The sequence below is a fragment of the Gasterosteus aculeatus genome, chromosome 1, assembly GCF_964276395.1.
Source record: "Gasterosteus aculeatus chromosome 1, fGasAcu3.hap1.1, whole genome shotgun sequence".
NCBI classification, from domain to species: Eukaryota; Metazoa; Chordata; class Actinopteri; order Perciformes; family Gasterosteidae; genus Gasterosteus; species Gasterosteus aculeatus.
This window is the reverse complement of record NC_135688.1, coordinates 24,548,109-24,571,771: the sequence shown is the minus strand read 5'-3', so window position 1 is coordinate 24,571,771 and position 23,663 is coordinate 24,548,109. Positions and strand designations below refer to the sequence as shown.

At 44.9% G+C, this 23,663-nt stretch overlaps 1 protein-coding gene across 3 annotated transcripts in view; it reads left to right on the top strand.

Moving 5' to 3' along the window:
• LOC120819969 (interleukin-1 receptor accessory protein-like 1) overlaps positions 1–23,663 on the top strand; it is a 202,769-nt gene that overhangs the window by 83,329 nt on the left and 95,777 nt on the right. For all 3 annotated transcript variants that reach the window (XM_078098204.1, XM_040177655.2, XM_040177654.2), the window contains exon 3: positions 11,812–12,091. In XM_078098204.1, the coding sequence (XP_077954330.1) occupies positions 11,812–12,091 (280 nt within the window). The remainder of the gene's footprint in view (positions 1–11,811; positions 12,092–23,663) is intronic.

Genomic DNA, 23,663 nt, shown 5'->3' with positions numbered 1-23,663 from the left:
GAGTAAAAAAGGATCGACTGACATCGGAAATAATATTGCGTTTTTATCCTTGAATTGATGAATTAGTAGAATTCTGATGGTCAATGTGTTCATGCTCAGCGAGTGTCTCTAAGTGCCGCGGTTTAAAATTAATACACTTAACATTAGTGCTTGTCAAAGTCTAACAATGACTGCCTTTCTTCATCACATCAGACCTCCGTAGCCGTTTAATGGCAAGAGAAATCTAATTCAATTACTTTATGGCCTCCTCTTCATCTCTGCAGGGGAATTATACTGTTTTCATAGCTCTCTTAAAGCCTGAAGTCTTTATCACGTGTATCCTTTTTTTCTTCTTCTGAAGTCCAACCAAGGGCACCGCCTCCTTGTTTTCTCTTTATTATCGGTGGAGGGAAAGCCAGAGGAGGATGAACGAGACGGAAGCAGATAATAAAAAAAGAAAGAAAGAAAACGGGACGCTGGACATTGTCAGCGATATCATATGTGACTAAGTTGCAATCCAGGTAGGCATACTTTACTACTGATGGAGTGGCAGCAGAGCTGGTTTGGTTTGATTGATATACCGGAGCGATGGATCAATATCAAACGCGGTGCTTTAAGTCCTGTGGAGCTACTGCTCAGATATTCTGAAGCTGGAGTGGTTTTACTCCGACCTCCAGCCTGCATTATCTGCTGAAGCGGCGTGGGGAGGAGGGCTGAAAAAGTTCTGAACTTTTATTGTTGTGTCTTTACCACAAGGACTTTATTAGCCGCAGAAGGAAAGTGCAATTTCTGTGAGTGTGCATGCAGCTTTATTCTACAGCGGGGTAGGAGGATGTGGATGTAACCATCTGGTATCGAACGCTCAATGCCAAAACCGCAGCCTTGTCGTCGCTGGTCAGCCTTCCTGCTCCAGTGCTCATCGGTCCTGAGGAAATTGGACCAACTGCAGCAAATGCAGCTTTAGAAAAATTAATTAAGTACATTTTGACTGGGCTTCTGTTGAGTCCTTTTTACTCTTCCGTCAGTCACAGACATTTTAATCGTTTTGAAATTCAAATTATTCCACATTTCATGGGTAGATTTTATCTGTATTTATTCATCAAATAATATTTTTCTTGTAGTACTACTAGGCTTATCTGCTGTTATTGAAATTATTTTGTACTGCAGAAGCCCTTCCTGAACTGTCATATTCAACACATTTAACCAAAGTGAATTTAGGATCATAGAGTATTTGATAAGGCTCACATGTTGTTTCCCATTACGCTTATCTTGTTATGTTATGAATCTATTTTTTTGTCAGGTTTTAATACGCTCAATAGTGCTTCTAATGTTACAATCATATTTTTCACATTCATTTTAGCATCCTTTTTTTCTTCTAAAGCAAACTGCATCAATGCATTTAAATGAAGCTTATTGGGAGTAGTTATAGTAGAAATATGTGACAAAATAAAAAGGGCCTTTTTTGGGGGGGGGACTTCTCTTCATGCCCGTATCAGACTGCTTCAGTAGGAGCACTTACCAAAGGAGAGCGCTGGTCAGGCCAGCTGAGGAACAATTCATTTTCATTCATTTAGTGTACTCGGCCACCTCTGCTCATATTGGATTACACATTGTTACCTTGGCTCCTTCACTGCATGGCTTCAGAATATTTAGGAGTTTTGTTTTTACCGTTGTCGAGCTAGCTGAGCGAGTGCCGCTAATTGGCTTTCATCCCTTTTTTCATGAATTTCGGTGGAACAAACGGCACACATAATGCGTTGTGGCGTGCCTGATGTGTCAATGAGTGGAATCTCGGCCAGTCTTTCCTCTCCTGAAATTACAGTCACCTTTCCTTTTAACCTTTTCATACCGTTCTACTTCCTTTGAATTCCCCTCAGACGGTCGTCCATCGAAAGTAGTGAACCCCGGATTCATTAATTGTGTTTATGCAAATGTGTGCTTAGAGTGCCAGAATATTTTAATTTTCATTGCTTATTTTTTCTCTTCTGCGCCGGCGCTTTCCTTTTTTCTTCTCGTAGGGCTGCTCGAGGTGGTTATTGTAAATTCAACTGGCATTAAAGATCTAATTTGCTGACACTGTGCATGAATCGTTTTTTTTTTTTTTAAATGCTGAGCACCTGAGCACCGCTCACCTTCAGTCCCATCCCTCACTCCCCCTGTGCGTGGACTACGGGTGCTTCGGGAGGCAAAAGATGTGGCGCAGCACATGCTAATGGTATTCTTCCTAAGCTTCTAATTGGAGCAGAATAGGATGGCTTACTTTGCATCCGGAAAATGAACCGCCTGTTATCAGCTAGTTGGCAGAGAGATAAGGGAATTACAGTTTGTCTGATGAGGGAGTTGTTTTTCATGTGTGGACATATAACTGTGTTTGTGTGTGTGTGTGTGGCTTAAAGTACGCCTGCATGGTTATGTAACTTCAAAAGTAGCTCAAAATGACCAGATTGGGCTTGTGTTCATCTCTTATTTAATTAGTTTCATAGTTGAAAGTGTTTCTGACCTAAATACAAGCATTGCATTTGCAGTGTCTTAATGTTTACAATTGATATTATTTTGGTCTATTTAATGTTTTTACAAAGCAAGGCGCTATTCATCTTAAATTGTATATTGCTTTTTATTTTAATGCTGTAGGCTTTGTGCGTTCGGGCTATATTGGAAGAGTTTGCTTTCCGACCAGCTTTTAATCATTCACGCTATGAAGGCTCGCCACTCGACTGTTGCAACAAATGGGTCACTCGCCTCTATAGATTCACTGTTTGAATAAGACAATGTGGGATTCGCCGGTAATTTGAGCTGTAATGTCGGGAGAGCCTCCCCTCGAAGGTAAAACATTCTGAAAGCGACTAGTTTGAAGACTTTTAGTCATCTTTAGGCTGTGAAAAAGATTGGAAATGACTGACCTGTGTCAATTAGCGCTCTGCATTTTTCCCTCATCCACCGATATCGAATCGTCGCTCTGCTGCCCTTGACTCCCATCAACAGAGGAGCACATACAGTGGGCGGCCCGCCAGCAGCCAATAGGAGTCGCTGGTGTAGTGATGTTGACGTGTTCCCTCATTAGACTTTGCTAACGCAGACATTTCAAGTTTCATTTCAACTAATGACTCATTTTATTCAGCCCAGAGTACAGGTGTTTTAAGGGAAAACATTTATTCACCAAACTAATCAAAAGTCAAAATGCTGTCAATGATGAGTTGACTCAACACTGGCTATTTACTTTGTGATTGCAGCTTTAATTCATTCTGTGGTGCTCTGATCTTTTCAATAACGTCAAACCCGACTCCGAACCAACTCTGTATGGGAATAACCAGCAGGGAATGGATTGGTTTCAATGCTGTGTTGGTTCTGTGTGACGAGCAGGACATTACTCACCCTCTTGGGCTGTGAAAGCGTGCTGTCCCATCCAAAAAGGCCGAATTTACCACCTCCGGTGCAGAAATATGAAATGAAAAGGCTTTGGCATTTCCGGGAAACATGGCAGCCAGCTGTCCTCACTTCCCCATGTCACTGGCTGAACACTGTCACCGAGAATGAGTGCACTGTATCATATTATCCCGTTTGTAATTGTATTGTGGGGGGACGGGGGGGACGGGGTTGGCGATCACTGTACAGCAGGTAGTTTTTTGTTCCAGTGTTTGACAGTAATGTCCTCTAATGGGAAGCTCTGGCTCTACTCTTGTTCCAGGCCACTAGGTTTCCCTGGATCCATGGCTGCCTGTGTGTGTGTGTGTGTGTGTGTGTGTGTGTGTGTGTGTGTGTGTGTGTGTGTGTGTGTGTGTGTGTGTGTGTGTGTGTGTGTGTGTGTGTGTGTGTGTGTGTGTGTGTGTGCGCATTTTGAATGTAACTGTGTGTTTGGCTGGCAGAAACGCTTCATTCTGCATCGCCCCTGCCTGGCTCTGAATCCCTTACAATAATCCTGAAATAGCTTTTTTTCGCTTTGTAAACTCGACCTTGAAGACGCATCTATGAAGGCACCCAGTCCGCCTCCACTGGTGCTGGTGATTTCCAGTGGCGGACCGATATGCGGCACCTTTCCCGCGTTGCTCTCGGGGGCCCCTACAGTCCTCGCTGAACTGCAGCTCGAATCATTTCTCCATCATAATCTTCCTCCTCTGTCATTGAACTGGCAGCACATCCTCCCCTCACACGCCCACTCTTCTGTACGAGAAACCGAATAGCTCGGAGAGAGGCAGAGGTGGAGGCAGACGGGAGAGGGGGAGAGAGAGAGAGAGGGAGAGGCGCTCTGATGGTTAACACTGTGGGGGCAAGAATATAAGGTCAGAGTTGACGTATGCGAGCCGACACCAGCACCCATCAGGCCGCTGCCTGCTGCTCGCTTTTGTTCGCCGTTCGGGCCATCTCCTCATTTCACAGACGGCTGGCGCAGGGGCCGATATGACGAGGCTCTCCGTCCATCTGGGCGCGCTCTATTTTTTCACCCGACGCTCAATTTTTTGCAAATTTTTTTTCTTTCCCCGCGGGGGCACCGGAGCACAACGTCCAAATGGTGTGTCGGTGTCTGTAGTGGACCCGGCAAGGGTCTGAGTCACCGGCTCAGCGCGCCCACACCGCCATGATACAGCGACAGAATAACAGGCCGACGGGGCTGCCGACGGAGGCGTCACAAATCGCGCGGCCTCTTCTCGCTGTGTGTTTTTGCACCCGCGTGGGCGGCCGAGTGAGAGAGAGAGAGTGTGTGGGGAGCGTCTTATCCACACTCCAGTCCTATGTGCGCAGTCATGTCTGCAATGCAGCAATCGGGTATTTCTTCTTCTGGGTTTTTTTTTTTTTTTTCAGCAGTCAGTATTGTTTATGTTGTGTGTCCCAATGCCTCCCAAGGCTGTTTGTTAGATGAGAGGATTAGTGGCGCTGTGGGTAACAGAAGGCCGCTTTACTGATTACATAGCGCTCTCTCTCCCCGGAGTAGACGCCCCGATCATAAAAGGATCACTTGTACATCTGCTCCCTGTCCAACGCCCCCCCCCCATCCCCCCCGAAATAGCCCCGCGTTGAGATTAAACATATGGATACAGGTCAATTTTCCTAGTTTGATCGGCGGGGGAAATCAAAATGCTGTGCATTGTCTGTTGCATGATTTAAGGACAAAATAAAGGTCTGACAATGACAATTGTTCCTGCTGCAGCTATTGCGTCTATTGAACGTTTTTTAAAGCAGATCAAATGGGTAATAAAATGTTCACAGTTTCCGACCTCACAAACATTTTCTAGACCGACTCGTCTGTGTGTTTATTCTCTGCGTCTTATTCTCTTCCCTGCAAGGGTCCATCCCTGTGAAGTTAGCCATGTCCCCTTTCCCATCAGCACCCCTTCTGCGCTCCCTGTCCGCCGTCAGCGTTTAACCCGTGATTGGAGGCAGCGGGCGCCGCTCTCTCCGGAGGCTGCGTCCAATCACGGGAGCCGAATCTGATGCGGAAGGGAGACGGCGGCAAGATTGCCGGCAATGTTTACTTTACGATAGGAAGAAAAGCAGTTTGCTTGTTTGTTTTTTTGTCATTTCTTCCTCTACCCAATCACACGAGTATTTGCATATAAATGACGGCCCGGTTGCTGTCAGGGAGGAGAGGGAGTTTGGAAGAGAGACAAATGAAGATGAAGTGTCATGAGAGTAAAGTGCAAGACTGGAAGCGAGAGGGATCTGCTTTATTTGCTTGTGAGGAACTGGCGGGAGGACGGGAGGTGCAGTAAATGTCACGCAGTCATGAAATAAGCTGGGACACCACTCCCCACCCCCCCCTGCAAGAACATCAATCTTCAAATCTACAGTCAATCTCTGTCTTCATCCTTAAAACGTGACAAAATGGTCTTAATGCATCATCTTTGGATTCAAAAGATGGCTCCGACATTTTGGGAAGTACACGTTTGCTTTTGGTCTCTCCAAATGCAGAGTGAGAAAATCAATGTAGATGGTTAGAGCTTCTTAATTTCAATTTTGGAGTGGCAGCAGGTTGCAGCTTGCCTAGCTTAGCATAAAGACGTGAAATAAGGAGGAACAGCTTGAATTTCTCCATCCGAAGTGAATAAAAGACTTCCCCACGTCTATTTGTAGCCACTTGCTGCTGAACGCCAGCGTGTCCATCTGTGCAGTTCTGTTGTGCGACGTCTTTGTCTGTTGCAGATGAGGCTTGACGCACTCGGTGAGCAGAGTGTGTGGATTCTAGTTCAGGTTGGCCAAGACGCCATGTTACGCGTCCCACCGTGGCGACGTTAGGACCCTCCTCCTCAGCATATTTCCCCCGGTTGTTAATGGATTCACCTTCATGTCAACATGTGGATCCCAACGGGTCATTTTAGCGTTTGCATTTTCTTAATTTTGCAACACACAGCTTTAAGGACCCCTCCTACAATTTTGGAAATATATTATTTAGTTTTCAGGCAGTTTTCTTATTGCTCCAGAAGTCTTATGGTATGTTTGTGTTTGTGTGTTTGTATAGTATATTGCCTGTTTGTGTTAACCTACTCTCCCATGCAGAGGCTTTTGCTGATTGCTTTGTCGGCTAATGACTCTTTCTCAACCCGCTGGTGGTACTTCAATCATGCAGGTAATCTCCCCCCTGTACGAGAGGTTATCCTTCCCACACATCGCAGCCATTCTCCTCTTAATTGAGACCCACTCTGCTGCGACAGCATTCTCACAAGATGGAAAATGGCAGGTCAAGATTTCGAGACATCTCCCTCATCCCCTGCCTCCCTCCCACCCTCCCCGGGCCAAAGTGGCTGTGAAGCTGATAAGTTTATTTAGGGGCCCTGGAGCCTGGCCAGCTAAGACACTACACTCCAGGAGGGCAAGTAAAGGTCGATGTTGAATCGCCTCACGGAATGTGTGTATCCCCATGCTTGTGTGTTTGTCCAATCAGCCTCGGCGTAAATGTACGTGTGGCTTTCTGATTGAATTAACCGGAGCCCTTTTCATAGAGAAAATTGGTAGCGTACCATTTCCTTGAGTGCTTACGAGAGAACCGACACGCTGTGCGAGTGTCCGTGGAGACCTGACTCAATCTGCATACGATTGCCCCACAGCAGACCTGTAACCCAATTTATGAGCCGATCACCTCCTCGCCAGAGGAGTGGCAGTCACGTGGAGAAGGGACACGAGGACACGACGTTTGTTAAGCTTTACTGTGGTGACCTTTAAACTACAAATGCATCATAGTTTGGGTTGTTTATGCATCGCCTTGGTCGCATCTGTGTCATGTCTTTTTAGCAGTCGAGGCAGACGAGATTGTTTTATTTGAATATATTTCACAACACGGACTCTATATGTATTCAGTTGGACTACTAAAAGGCAAACTAGGTTCTATAAATCTATACTCCTTGTAATGCATTTTTAAATTAGAAAAACAAATGGATAGGTAAGTGGAAAACAACTGGCGCAGAGATTCCATTGTGATCTGGAGTGTGGCTGGAGTGAATATAACACAATAACGTTTAAATATGTATGTATTGAAAATGTAATTTAGCCCTAAGAATCAAAAGACCATTTTGGAAATTTGCTCTGCCCTAACCTTCATGGTAATAAATAATTTCCGTTTAAACCTTGGGTGATGTTATTTGCAAATAGTGTTTCGTACGAAAAAAGTCCAATGCATATATGCGGCCAATTACCTTCGGCGTCGTTTTCCCCTCGCCATACATCTCACATTCTCAGTTTGGCTTGTGTTCATAAGGATGAAAGCTTTTTTTTTTTTAAATAAATGATGCCCCAGTCTTTTACACAAGTGGACCAATGAGATAAACATGACAAACATAAAGACTGGGCAGGTCTGACAAATGGCTCCGTCTTGGCTTAATGGCGTGGTTAAATCGGGATATGGCTAAACCCCCCATTTCGACGCGGCGTCGGTGCTTGTGGCTCTATTAAGTCCTGATTTCCATGCAGGCCGTCGTGCAAACGTTTGTTCAGTGATCATTTGGCAGTGCAGCCGACAGTTACCAGTTACCGCTCCTCCAGCCGACAAACAGAAGCGTTTGGAAGCCTGGAAAGGCTCCCGGGGATCCGACGGACTGTTTGCTCAGGGGGCGGCGCGCAACCACAAACAGCACTGGCGCCCGGCGGCCCAAGACGGGGAAGAGCCGCGGTTGTTCTTTCTCACAAAGCAGATTGGCCAATTCCCCCACCAATTGTGATCCGGCAGAATGTAAATCTGTTGAGATGGGAAATGTTAATCGAGTTCAATTAGGCTGTGCACCATGTTTGTTTCCTGCCAACGGATTACGCGGAATCGTCGCTTACTGAGATGAACGATGACCCTCTGTCAAAATAAAACGGGCCGTTTGAGGATAGGTGGAAGATAACGGATATCGGGTGCTGGCTAGCTCCTCGTGGCGGCATCGGAGATAATGGCCGACAGTCCTTTGAAACAGTTGGGCTGGAGTTCACCCCTAGCGGGAAATTAATTTAGTTTTCTTGATGCGTTTTTATTGTTTTCCTGAATTCTCAGTGAATCTGGCGACGCGTTGAAAATCCAGAGCACTAATCGAGTGCTTTAGGGTGATTGGAAAGGCGTTATTTCTACAATTTCACAGTTGAAAACACCCACTGTACATGTTACATAAGGTTTTCAGTTATAATTATTATTCTCTTTTTTTCATATCTCTTTTTATCAGATGCATGCTAATGTATATGCTATTAAATAATGTAGCGCAGACTCTACATGTATTTATGTTTCACTGTGCCATCTGTGGAGATGCCTTTGTCCTATGGGGACTGTCATGCTGTCTACTCTCAGGCTGTGTCCCTCTGTGGGTCTAAATGTGTTCACGTAGATGTGCAGTTAAGTGGGCACATAAAGTAGCTTTGAATCTCAGTTTTCAAATTTGTCAATGTTATCTCGCTGAACAAAACAGGCATGTATGGAGTTGTAAACAAACGTTGTTGTAATTATTGTAGGTGATGTTAATATTACCATTGAGTTGAACTAGTGGAAGTTGGTTTCTTTTTTTCTAAATATTCCAATACAGTGAACCCTTGGCTCAGTTAGTTTTCACGATGAGATTATTTGCTCCCTGTTAAGGGACCCGGTGGATCCTGAAGGTTGTGTTAACATAACGTAAAAGAGATTTATTGTCTCACAGGTGAGTTCTGATTACAGTGTAAGACAACGGCTTCTGTGAATCTAAGAGAAGGATAACGTCACGCACACTTTGGCCCGACTAATCTTGTTCTCGGTTTGAGCCGCGGCCTGCTTCCGTGACCTTCTCCGCTCCCCTGCTGTGTTTAGAGGCTGCGCGAGTAAAGCGCTTCCGTTTTAGTAAATTTGGAATCATGATTATGAGTGAGACCATCTTGGCTGTGGTTGTCTCGACTCAAGCCTTCAACTTTTTATCAGGCACAAACTAATTAGCGAGTTCTTGATAAGCGAGGGTAGACCCTGCGTTGCCGTGGCAACAGTTGGACTTAATCACAACGAAAGGAATGTGGTGTCGGTTGGCTGGCAGAGCGCACACCGCCCTCTTAAGCGTTTGCATCTGCTTAATTTCATTTCTAGTTATTCACTCTTCACTCTGGTTGTGCAGTTTAGGTTTTTTCCCCCCCCCTTGTTTTGCTTGCGGGACGACCCACTTACTTGAGGAAATCAAAAGGAGGTTTTGAGGCGTACGGCAAAGGGTGGCTTCCAAACGCAGTGATCTTGCGAGATGAAGACTGACTTGTTATTGAAGATTAAGGATTTTGTCAGATCGGGAAAGGTGCTGCGGATGTCACGTGGAAGCTATCGGCAGAATGAGCTGTCAAATCTACCGTGCAGTCAAATTACAGGGCTAATGACAAATTGAGTATATTTAAAAGCAGCGTTCACCCTCAAATAGCTTTTTATTTGTCATCTTTAGTGTTAATTTAATTTAAGAACTACTTCATGCAGTATTCTTTATTTAATTTTTTCTTTAAAACTGATTTTTCCCCAAATCCTTTCAACATCCTTGAGAGGAGATGGTCGGTGAGATATGCAGCTATTAGAAATTAGTCATCGAGAAAAAAGGAGAGGCCACTATCATGAGGTCATATGTGAAGGGAATCCACCAAGCATCCAAAATGTGCAGATTTACTGCTTTTTCTGCTTTATATTATTGTAAACAAAAAAGCTCTTTTGGACATTTTGACAAACCAACTGTTCACAGATTGAACTCCTGGGGGACCAATGTGCCCCCCCTCCCCGTTACCCCGGTTCTCTGTACATTATGTACAGTTTTCCTACGACGGCTTCGGTAATTAGATTAAGTCTTAATCTAGAAATACTCATTATGTAAACTCTGCACGGCTGCGTTCTTCAACTCTGATCAATACACACAAATATCTCTTTCTGCTGGTTTTTGGTAACTGATGTATCTTTTGCTATTGAACGCCCACCAGTGTCGCTGCCGCCGCTCCCAGCGTGGCCCCTGCCGTACCACACAGCACAGCACAATGACACAAATCAGCGTGTTTTAATCAATTCAACGACAACATCCCTCCCCCGGTTACCCGCTACGACTCCCTGCAACCTCGCTGATTGGTGCCCGAGTTGCGTCTCATTTATAGAGGCTCAATTAGCGAAGCCTGTTGAGTGTTCGGCAGCTGTGCTCGCCAGCTGTTTTGAAAGGAAGAGAGATGCAGCGAGGTGAGGCGAGGGAAAATAGGATGTCAAGCACAGGAAGATGGGGGGGGGGGGGGGGGGGGTGTTATGAGGCAAGAGCAGGATGAAAGCTTGTATTTGATCCGGGTTGGGCCCAGTTATTTTTTTTAAATATACGGCACAGTAAAAATAGCTGCGCGAAATAAGTGTTTTTGTATCATAATTGGTCAAAGCGTTCTCCTCTGCAAACTCGGTAGCTTTTATCTCGTTCATACGACATTTATATTACGAATTGAGTCATTTTCCCTATTGTAAAGCTGTCATTCCAATGGGATCCCAACATGGAGGGAATTGGTTTCATCTCCCAGGTTACCATTGGGATTTTCTCAAGTCCAAACAGGGAAAGCTGAGATAAGCCCACAGACCGCTTACTAACTCGCTAATCTTGCTTCATGAGCACAGCTCACTTGAAAGTGCTTTTCTTGCATTTGTAAAATCCACCCAACTGCTTTACGTGTTTGATAACGACTGTTGCTTACTGCGCTTACCTCAGGGTTTCTTTCCCGACTCTCTATTGGGGAGAATCTCAATGAGCAACCCAGGTGATGGTGTTATCTGCGTGACTTTTCACCAGGGCGTCTCGGAAAGAAATTATAACGGCAATTCAATATTGTGTTTTGATTTGGTTTCCAAAGATGGGAAAAAAAAGCCGGAGAACCAAAACCGCCTGCTGTGCACGCGCAGCGCAGTTGTATTTGATCTCTGTAACTGCTCTCGACTGACTGTTGGAGGGCTCCATCAATTGTCCCATCGCGGGGACCCCCATTGCTCTGCCCTGACATGTGCAGCGACGCAACAGGAGACCAGCTCTGTTTTTCCTTTTTATACGAGCCAAAACCTCCTTTGAGACCGGGGGGGTCGGCAGATTCACTGCAGCTCCTCACTTCCTCCGGTCCAATGTAGATGAGGGCCATCACCGTCGTTTATACCGGTATTGACGGGGCCCCAGACCCAGCGTGTTGCCAGTAGACTCAAATGTACGTACCACAAGGTGACGCGCCAGTCAAACATAAATACGATAATGTTTGCAGGTGAAGGCGGGAAGAAAGAAGGCAGACTGATGGCAGCAGGGAAAGTGGTCTTGTGGTCGCCGCCTTCCCCTTCCATGGTTACAAAAAGCCCCCCCCGCTTGGCTCGGGGGGTACGATGTGCATTGGCTCCAGCGAAGACGCTTAATTCTCCTGTCCTCTGTCCTCTTCTTTCAGTGGAAGGCTGCACGGATTGGTCGGTGGACTACCTGAAATACAAGGTGCTTCTGGGGGAACCCGTGCGGATTAAGTGCGCTTTGTTCTACGGATATATCCGGGCCAACTACAGCCATGCGCAGAGCGCGGGGCTCAGCCTCATGTGGTACAAGAGCGCCGGGCACGGGGACTTCGAGGAGCCCATCAGCTTCGACGGCGCCAGGATGAGCAAGGAGGAGGACGCCATATGGTTCCGCCCGGCGGAGCTGGACGACGTGGGGTACTACTCCTGCGTGCTGAGGTAAGTCCCTTCAGCACCTACTTCATTTCTATCTAATGTAAAGTCTCTGCTTGTATTGTTTTGACCTTGAACAGGAGAAAGCATTTATGAGAACGTCCTTCACCATCTCTGGTTTGTTTTGCCGGCATTGCGACGGTTATTTAGTGGGGGTAAATAACATTTTGTAGAACCCTGTGGGCACGAGTGAAGCTATTCTGAAGGCCTCCCCTGGTGAGATCTAATGCGGTGTCTCATCTCTGGCCAAAGGAGCGCTGGTCGTTGCTCCACAGTGCATCCTCCAACAGTATGAGGCCGCTTTGCTCCGCTTTCTATGCTAAATGATTTCTTTATCCATCTCTGGGGGGGCAATAAGCCATTAGGTGCAATTGGTAAATCCCTAACTCTCAGGCCCTCAGTCCTTCTTTCGATAAAATAACCATGAAAGAGAGCGGAGGGAGGTGAAAGAGAACGGACAGTAATAAAGTAGGAAAAGACTGAGGAAATGGAAACGGCAGAGAAGATTAAAAAAAAGAAGAAAAAAGACATGGGGTGATTTGTGATTTTTTTCCACTTGCTTGATAGTGGTAGACAATTGTTTTTTTAGCTCTTTAATGTGGCGAAATTCCTGGCCTCCTGGCTCTAATTGGCAGAAGTTTTCAATAACACAGTTGTTATCTGGAGGGAGGACAAGAGGAACCATGAACACATCTCCCTCTCAGACAGGAGCCTAACCCTTTCAGAATTCAGAACAACCCACACAAACCTTTAGATTTCCATCCAAACACAAATGATCTGGGACACTTTTCAAACTGACAGAAAGAGACTAATGTACTCTGGAGCAGTTGCACTCAGCACAGGCCTCCTTGGCTTTCACAAGCTCATCTGAACGAGGTTTTGGCCATTGCTATTCATCGCCATTAGCACCCTCCCCTTTGCCGAGGCGGCCGCCGTGAATAGGAGACAGGCAGCAGCGATCCAACAATCCCCCATTCAGGGACATTGGCAGCGTTTGCTGGATGTAGACAATCATTCAGCTCCCGCGTTATTGTGTAGTCACGGGGAAAGTAGGGCCGTGAGATTTGATTTGGAGTTCTGGTTGCTTTGTCGCCATTCAGAAGCAAATTAAGGGGCAACACTTATTTGCTTATTGTGGAGAGAAATAACAATCGTTCTCCATTCGGCATTTCTGTCTGCAGGCATTTGTCCGGACTGTTGTTGGCTTCCGTTGCTTTCTCCAGGCTTCGAGTCGCCACACGGATGTTCGCTTTTTGACGTTGCTTAGCACTTAATAGTTGCTTCTGAAATTAAATAGCCAAAGCTCTGACCTTTTTTCTTGAAAACGCCCGCAACGATTTCCGTGTTAATCAAAGCTTCCCATGCACCTTGGGGGTGATCCCATTAGCTCCAGCCCAGCAAGACCATGTCATGATGACAATACTCCCACGTGTGATTACATGTAGATCAGTGACAAAGTTATGTTAAAAAATATCATCTTGTTTATCTTTTCATTGGGGAAATAGGCAACAGAAGGTAAGACCCTGGCAGATTAATTCTCAATTTTTGCTGCATTTGATTTGAAGGCAGCTGAATAATATGCACTTTCTTTTTTATAAGGTAATAGGGGCATTCGCTCTGTATCGGCTCATTATTTAGCTCTGCGCAGCGACATGCGGTGGCTTTTAACAGTGGGATTGCTCTGGACGGAGGGTTATTGGTTACTGCGTGCGTGTGTGTGTGTGTGTATGTGTGTGTGTGTGTGTCACATGTTTAGTTTAGTGCAGCTTTCTGAAATGCACAGCGATGACTTTCCCCCACGGGAGCATCAAATTGGAATGATTTATAGTTCTGTATTAACATGTGAGCCGCAATAAAGATGGCAGGGGCTCAATCCAGATGACTGACAATGCAATGCTTTAAGGGAGGCCGACTTCTGATTGCTTTCCTCTTATCAACGAAAACTGAATCGCTCCGTGGTGGAAAACGTCTGAAAATCTCCCCCATATTACACGGTCACATGATGTTTTCCAAAAGGAGAAAGGTTAAAGGGAGCGTATCCAAAGCACCTTTATAGTAATAACACTTGACCTACTGCTATTAAAGCTATTGACCTTAAATGTCAACAGTTGGACATTTGCCACCACATTTGCTTTTGACACTTTTTCCTCATTCTTTCCCCCGAGCTTTGAAAATGCTTAAAAAAAAAAAATTGCACAAATGGGTTTGTCCAATTTCTTTCACGAGCACACAGCAGCGCTGTTACGCGGACGTGACTCATTTCAATTCCCAGTCAGCGCGGCCAAATCCGCTGCTCTTCTCTTTTGTCTCGGCGGCGTGGGTCCTATAGATGATCAGCGCTCGCATATGTTAACACATCACATTTGGATTAGGCGGTTGGCAGAGTGTTTTCCTTGAGGATCCTCACCCTTTTGAAACGCGAAGGGGATCTGGGGAATTAGAGCGCTGAGCGTTGGAACAAATGAATCACAGCTCCACAATAAATCATCTCTCACTGGATGCATTTCATACTCGAGCATGTTATAACAATCCATTGCCAGTTTACTATGCTCCCATGATGTTATTGTCTCGAGGCGAGTATCGAGAATGTTTGTCCTCAAATAGCATCTAGACATGTTTGTTTTAATCTTAATTATTTAAGCCATTGTCATCAGTCACCATTCCTCTTTGACTATTCAAGAATCAAGCGAGACAATGGTTTTATATTCTTGTTTGATCAATCGGCACTAGTGGAATAATATCACGATAAAGTATTCATCTCCTGCACAGCTACAATTGTGTTTCTTTAGACCACTTTTTCAACCTTTTTCCTATACAAATTGAAAAGTACTTGTAATAGTTCCCACTGATTATGCTTCACTGTCTGGAAAGCAACGGGGGAATGTGTTGAACAATGATATTATTCAGCAGAGCTGGATAAAAACGGAGGCAGGTGGGAAAAGAACAAAAGGGTAAGAAATTGGAAGCGTAAATCAACTTTTATCATTTCAATATCCTCACCTTGCAAGAAATTTCTAGAATTCTGCAGACATATCCGGTTGTTGTTGCTAAAACTTGAATTGTTTCATGTAATTTCTAATGTGACGATAAACACTCTCAAGCGCTGCTCCTCCTGTCTTCATGCAGCTCCTTTACTCAAAGTCTTAAATGTTTATTGTCTCCAAAATGTACAACATTTTGCGCCCCGCGTCCTTATGTCCCCATCTAATAGACACTATTTAAATGTTTTCTGCACCTGTGCAAAGGACACATGCACATTCATGTCCTGCTTTATGGTTCTATACTGAGACAAAGTGATTTTTGTTTTACTTTAACCTCATGCTTGGGTTAAATACGCTGTAGCTGCTCCACTGAGAGTTCATGACGTGAATCTCACACGGCATTAGTCACTCCCTGTCTCCTGTCCACGGTACCGGGGACGAGATTTGTCCGCCAGCTGTCATGGGCGTTAATACACCAGGCAAAGCTTAATACACCCACATCCACTGGCCCACGGGCCAGGGAGCGCGCACACTGACGCGGCGCTGCTGGCCCCTCCTGCCAGTTTACCGCCTGCGAGTCCAAAGTGTTACCGCCCGGTCAGAATGATGTTCTCCCGAATGGATGATTCAAAGCAAATTGTGGTGGAGTGGTTTGGTTCGCGCAGTTTGTCCAGTTTAAAGCACAGCCTGTTGCCCCTAACAACCAATTGTGTCATTGTGAATGTCGATTGAAAGACGTATCTATGTTGATGAATGATATTTCATACCACCCAGGCCTTGTGAGGATAGAAGTTTTTGTTTTACTGGCAGCCATGTGAAGTATAATGTGAATATGCTCTGTGAGCAGCTTGATCATGTGGCATAATATAGATGAGACACATCTGCACAGGGAAAACATAAACATCTTTATAAGCGTTGCAATGAGCAAAGTTTGAAGGCTGAAAAGCAGCTGTGGAAATTGTCCTCACAGTGCAGATAAACCTACTTTCAAGTACTTTCTTAGTCAAGAGGCATGTTCTCAAACTTCATTTGGCAAGACTCACTGTGTAATAAATAGAAATAGAACTACAACATAAGAAAACAACAATGTAGTTCCTGATTGCTTGTTGTTTTTGGTGCCCTCTCAGACAAACATGCACATGTTATGGTTTTGGACGTCACGTCCATCGTGATGTTACACAGTGTTTACGCACATTTGCGCAGCTGCACTTAAGGGTGTCAGAGGGCATCGTTGTACTCTAGTACAAACTCACACACGCATAGACAGACACAACATGTCAGTTCTCTGCTCCCCTGGGTCTAGCTGCCCCTGACATGAACGTAATGTGCCTCCGATATTTATGTAAAAGCTGACCAAGTGAATACACACACTCGACATTCTGAGCATGTCCGCATGTCTCTTCAGCTCATGAACACACACACACACTATTTTACACGCATTACATCCATGGGACGAGGGGCTGCTCACGCCACGGTTTAAAGTGGAAGTGAGCAGATGAGACGCGCCGTGTGTCAAATCAGGGATGTTCAGATGCTGTGCCCGGAGGAGTGCCTGTGCACGCAGAGCAAAAACATCTGCAGCGTGGCACTGAGCGTGGAGTGATGGGAAACACAGACACACACACACAGGGCACCCTGGTACATGGAAGATTCCACTAACTCCCACACGCTGCTGCTTTTGTTGTGTGTTTGCTGGTTTGGGGTTGGATAAAATCATTTGTGCTTTATTCCATTTATTTGTCGTCTACTTGTTTGAAAATAGAATCAATACCGTCCACACAAAGTGTGCAATTTGAAAGAAAAAAAAAGGTTTCTAACTGGTAGAAAAATAAAGAGCAAATGCTGTAATGGCGCTGTGTGCTGAAAGTGAGCTGGCGTTATTGTATTATCCAGTTCATCCCGGTGTCAGTGCAGACAGCCACCGCTCACCTTGCGTTCACCTCAATCTCACAGAGTTCAATCACTTCCAGCTCTCTGCCGGAATACAGTCTGTGCTGCCTGTCTGTCTCTGCGTCCCCGCTCCTCATTATGGTGCATGTTGTCTCCGCTGCTTTGCCTCGTGTTCTCAGATGCAAACCCGATCTCAATGCTCAACAGTGTCACTCCATTCACCTTTAATGTTTCTCAGAAAGCGGTTGTTTGCGGTGTCTCGGCTCCTCGTGGGAGTCTCTAATTATTCCCCCAGCTTTGCATCGGCTCGGTGGGATCTTTAATTGTTTACTCGTGGACTGTTCACTGATGCATTTATTGACTTGCGCAAAACGACGAAGTGCACGGTTGTCAGTTTTCAAAACCGTCTCGCTCTATTCAGGTCATGTGCAATGCAAGATGGGCCTCAGTGTTTCGTCTGCGCCGGTTGCTGAACGCGCCTCGTTCTCCACTTCTTTGTTTCCTGCTCGATGCTTCTCGTTTTCATAACAGTACATAAAAATCTCTGCAAGTCTCAGTGCCGTTTCCCGTCCCCACAGACGGCGGCATCTCACTTATCTGTTTATATTGTTAATTCTTATACATTTGTATCTTATTCCATTCTATTTTACTCGTACATTGCACCAATTCGCTATGTATTTATTTGATGATCTTCTTCAAAAAAGCCTTCCTTGCGCTGACTCCAGCAGCATACACGGACGGTGCGGGCATCACAGTGTCCGATGCAGCAGCTCAGAGAGGATCCCACCGCTTTGCAGGTAGCTGATGTTGCACCTTTAACCCTGTTTACCGCTGTTGTCAAGCCGACGGCGTCCCAGACTTATTAATGGCTTCCCTGCATGTCTTGGATTGCCTGGGCCGTCACCAGCAAAGTACAATGGGAGGAAGAGAGAACAAAGGAGTGGGTGTGCATTTGTGTGTGTGTGTGTGTGTGTGTGCTCCTTTTGGCTCATTTAAGCCTGAATGGCTGCCGTAGGTGCAGCCCACCTGGCGCCCGCCCTCGCTACGCGCCAGTCGCTCGATGAACACGTAGCCCATGTTGATGATGATGTTAGTATTCGCGGGCAGGAGTGGCCGGTGATCTCTCAGCGAGGTGACAGTCCGAATGGGCCGTCTGGAACACTCCGTCATTCCGACCGCGTCAGGGCCCGTCCAAACGATGCAGCCCCCCTGTCAAAGCCAATGAGAGACGCCAGGCTAAGGAGCAGCGGGGACGGTTTGGGGCTGCCAGGGATTGTGGGTGATGTATAACGCTAGGATGGGGTTTGCGTTACAGGCTACCTGGCAGCGGACTAACAGTTAGCTCAGGCTCTGCGGAACAGCTTCGGCGAGGAGGGCTCTAACCACCCTGATGGATGTTTATTTGTTTATTAATGGAGTTTGTTTTTAAATGCTCCGCGGCGCAGACGAGCATACGGAAGAGGTTCTGGAGTCGCAATGAAATTAAGCATTTGTTTTCCGTTCAATAACCATAAGAAATGCACATCCCCCGACATCTGGAATCTGGCAGCTTGTGTCTTGATTTGTATAGTTTTTCTCTTTTATTAATTTGATAAGATGGGACAACTCCATGTGAAACATGCATTGAAACAGATTTGTTTCTCACTTTTGTAAGAGGTATACTTAAACCTGACAAATCCTGGAATCATCCTTCAAATGGACACTTAAACTGCTTAAGGTCAGAGGGGGGATCACCAAAATCATGAGGAAACATTGCCGGAGGCAATAATGTCAGGACCAAATTTAGTTTCACTCTATCAAGTCACTGTGGAGATATTGCAACGGATAATTGACAATTTTGATGAAGCACTACTGTTCAATTCATGGGATTAGGTGATAAGAGTCTGCCCTTCGCTGAGTTTTATGACAAGTTTTCACAAACGGTGTGCCGTCCAAAACGTGCAGGAAGGTCTGAAGATACGTACGTCAACTTTATCCAAAGATGATCCCAGAATGGGAGAAGAAAGAGCAAAATCCACTTGATTCCTTTCGAGGTGTAAGAGAGTTGGCGCAGAATCTCCGGCACACGTTTTTTTTCGGTAATTGTGCGATATGGATTGGCGAAGCGACTTAATTCACCAGCCAGAGGTTATTGATGACGGTCCCCTATGTGCAGGATTCTGTGCACCTGTATAGAGAGAGCGCTCTGTCGACACAGCGGCGGGACAGCCTTTTAGTTGGCTCCAGACGGGTCAGTACACGTGGTTTCCCAGCAGCCATTGTGTGATGATGTATGGGCTGCTGTTTGGGCTCCGTCCACTTTCGCACTGCTGTATTTAGCGGCTAGATGTGGCTGTGTGAACTTGGATAGATATTTACTGTCTGCGCTGGAGGTTGAGCAAGTGTTGAGCAGTGTGCACGTGGAAGGGGCCAAGTGCTTGATGATAATAGATCTTCCTACTAGACATCTAGCGCACAAAATAGGAACAGCAACTTTTAAATCAACAACTTTCTTTATTCCATTTTTACTATTGCCTATTAATGTTTGTGTCATGAATATGAGAAGCTCAAATAAGAGATAAATAGTTCTCCATTTTGGTAATTCCATATTTGTCATGCCTGTTTCTTTAGTTAATGGACTGGATTAATTTTCATTTGTATAACAAACGTAATGTTCTTGCATCTATTGACAGATGTTATAATGTATTCTGTACAATATGTGCCCTGATGCATTTAACCCCAATCAGTTCTTGCTCGGATCATGATGCTGAAAATATTGAACACAGTGAATAGCACAAATAATGTCGATAGCAGCATATGTCTGCAGTCCGTTTTTATTTCATGTAATATTTCCAGCAGCTACTGTGTTTTAAGGCCTTACACATACCCAAGCACATACAGTACATATATACGTATTTTTTATTTTGTACCAATTAGATACTCTTTGCGCTTGTTTTTATGTGCTTATTGTGAAAGCAGGCACATTTAAAGGAATAGAATCCGATTGATTGTGGAGACGAGGCACTCAAAATTAGCCTATACATTTTCTCATCTTCTCAACACTTTAATTTTCCTTTTCATCTTGTCCAGCCCTCGCAGCGGGGGGAGGGGTGGGGGGGGTTCATTTCGATTTCATTTCATTTCAAATTCATTTTATTAAACGCTCACATCGGCACAGGAAAAGAAAAATGAAAAACCAGTTGATGGGGGGGAAAAAAAGAACAATGTAAAAGATGTACAATACCTACAACAGAAGTGATTCAAATATGTGATTCAAATACCATATTATGGTCTTGATTTCCTCATGTGGTCATCTCCTACTCGCCAGCGCAAAAAAAAAAGAGGCTCTTCCTTTGAGTCCATTGGCCATTCATCCCCCTTTTGAAGTAGGATGCGCAATCATCCTGCCGACTGATGTCTGACGTCTGGTTCAAATTAACGATATTGTTGTGCGGATCAGCCTTTGAGAAACAGAGATAGCCTGATTTCATTTCAATCATCAGGTTAATTTAAGCTGGCTAATAGAACATTTGAACGGCGATCTGGTCATGCCTGAACGCCCGCTTCAGTTAACCTCTTTTCTGCACTTTCTTTAGAAGATTACAGAGGAGCGAATCGGTCCCCTGGCATTGATCGTCCCTTGAGCATGTTGAGAAAAAAACAAATGCGTTCATTGGCCTGTACGCTCAACATGAGTATGACACAACCTCCCCTTATTCAAAGTAAAAGATCATTTGTACTGCGTGGTTATTTGTTACCTAATTTAAATATTCTGGATTTATCTAATTTCCAGGAAAATCATTGAGAGATGGCCACAACAATGTAATAATGTAATAAGCCACATGAGCACGGAGCCCAAACTTAAAAAGTTAGATCATTTAATGGGTTTTGATATAAACTGGAACACAAATATACGTTGGACAAAATAAAAAAATGCTACGGCTGTGTTTGAAGTGCCAAAGATCATTTAATTTAATCATCCCAACATTTAGCCAGGACGGTTTCTAAACCACAGTGGTGGTCCCTCTCATGTTGGTAGCCTAGCAGCTACCAACATGTTGCGGGCACTATCCGTCCTAAAGTGGTGCGTTTGCCACTCACCCCCTTCTGTTTGACACGCGGAGGAATTCCTCTGCACAGTTCTCCGCTATATGCCGCGCCTTCGTTTATTTGACTTCATGCAAAACGCTCCCTTCAACCACCGTCTTGGTCTCTCTGATCAGCAGCATGCGGCGTTTTCTTGTCGGGAGTGAACGCGCACCGGAAGTGAACAAAGTTGCTTTAACTGTGTTAAAGTATTTTATCGCATTAATCGCAACCACATTAATCAGCATCGATTAACGCGTTAACTTTGACTTTTCAGCTTGTCTAAAACAGCTCTGCTTAAAATGGCCGGTCTTCATGCCAATCATGGTACCGATCCCGCTTGCAAGCTCAATCTTGTTGCGAGTCCGGAGTTATGTTGGCCCAGATTGGTAAAACAGTACAATTCAAAATGGTTTGCGCACACCAACAGAGATTTTTTCAGAAACATTACCTTCAAATATTCAATTCGCTCTTGTGTCTTCCAAGGCTGGGACGTGATCCAAATTAACGTGTAGAAGCACTAAAAGGGGAAATTTCATAATATGTCCCCATTGAAACATTATATTACAGATAGTCAATTAGGTTTTTTTTTCAATAACTCTGTAAAAAGGATAAAATATTTGTTGGTTCCAGAGCGAAAATGCTGCATCGATAACGACCGTATTGATTCCATTGCTAATCAGCCCCTGCAAATGCACGTTTTGAATTACGCTTTGTAGAAATTGGAGTATAAATTGAATCCACCGTGTGCCTGAATTATGATCTCAGCCCATTTCATTGCATACCCTTCACGCACCTTTTGATCGGACATCCGTCCCATGCTGGATTCCTTTTGATTGAGTTGAGCTCAAATGTCTCCTGCCGACTGGGAGCAAAGGGGCCGAAGTTTGGTCCAGGAGATTTTGATAATTATGGGAGACTCCTGCCCTCAAATCCGCAGCCACAAGCTGCATGACTAACCAGGACGATTGAGCAGAAGGTCATAGTCCATGGACAATTTGTATTTATTTATTCTCAGGATTATCTGTTAATCCTCGACACATGCAATACACAGAGAGGTTTTAGTCATTTCCGTTCAATATTCTAACATGCCCCGGAGTGCAAAATGACACACAAGCAAAATCATTCCACATGTCCAATGAGGGATTTTATTAAGTCCCGCCCTCGCTGTTGACTCCCCACACGGCCAGCTCTCGGCTCTCCTGGAGCAGGTCCTCAAACACGCCGCCAAACAATCGCTGTCTGATTGCAGGGACACTGACCTTCTCTTCCTCATATCTGATGGGGTTTTTTATCTCCCTGACAAATGTCAGAAATACCATTCGCCAAGCACAATCACTTTGGTACAACACCCCTCCCAGCTAGACATCGGTAAAACCGCTGCTCTCAGTCAAACTGTGGCAAAATTCCCATCTTGCCTGGGCCAGACCCGTTTACGTGGCAGCACTTGTGGTAAGAGACGTTTGAATGTGGATGTGCACATTCGCCGTCTGTACATCACACCCGGGGGGGGGGGGGGGCAGACCAATGAATGAGGTCACGACGGAGTGAGAAGAGAATACAATGGGGACAAATTGTTGATGCTTGTTATGAAATCAGGTTGCTCGCATAAAGACGAGAGGCGGATGTTGTGGAATGGAAAAAAGTTCCCTGGAGGCATCGACTAGAAAAAAACTAATGCGTTGGCTCACAGGAAGCGCTATTGTTGGTTTGAGACACACAACTCGAGGGAAGGCTTGAAGAAATTCTCAGACTTGTTGAAAAACAAGGCCTTTGGTTCACGTAAGCAGTATTTTTAAAGCTGTGATCATTTCCAATACAATTCACTGCATTAAAACATTTTCGCATCAGTGTCTTTTAAGTCTCTACATATGTTCCCTTTCATGCATTACCATTAAACTTAATTCACAAAGCTTAACAGCAACTTTTTCCTGAAAAATAAACACACACATCTTTGAAAAACCCAGATGGTCCTCAGCGCACCATCTGGTTGAACAAATATTGTTTGCTGCAATAGAAAACTGAACTTTACTGATTCATGTTCTCATTGTCCTAAAAATAACCTGTTTTCATGCAAAGCCAATTTCAGTATTCCGGTGTTGAATAAATGCCTTCAAAGATTTAGAGTTATTTGTTTTTCAGAACAACAGATGCTTCTTTCTGTGACTGATGAAGTAGTAAAACATAAGCAAAACTGGGGCTGAAGATGTAACCATGTTCAGGTCTTCGGGGTCTAAAAGAAGCCCACGTATGACATGGACATTTTATTAACTGTTCGATTTTTCCTTCCACAGCGCTACTAAATAACCCAACGAGGCGCACAGATCACTACTATATCAATGTAATTTCCTTCATCTTAAAGTAGATTTTTTTTTTTTTTAACCAGTAATCACAACATGGAAATCCGACAGAGACATTAAAATGAGAGCATGACATTCCTCTGCTTTAATTTGTGCGGCTGTGAATCTCGTATATTCGGTGAAGAGTGTGAAGACCGGTGCAGGCGTGTGTTTTTCACAGCCTGCCAAAAACCCAAATCATCCACAGACACGTGTGTGTCCCCCGGGTTGAAGCGAGGACGGAGGAAAGCCACGAGTAGAGGGGGGGTGGATGGATTATAATTGAGGCAGGAGTCGCTGGTT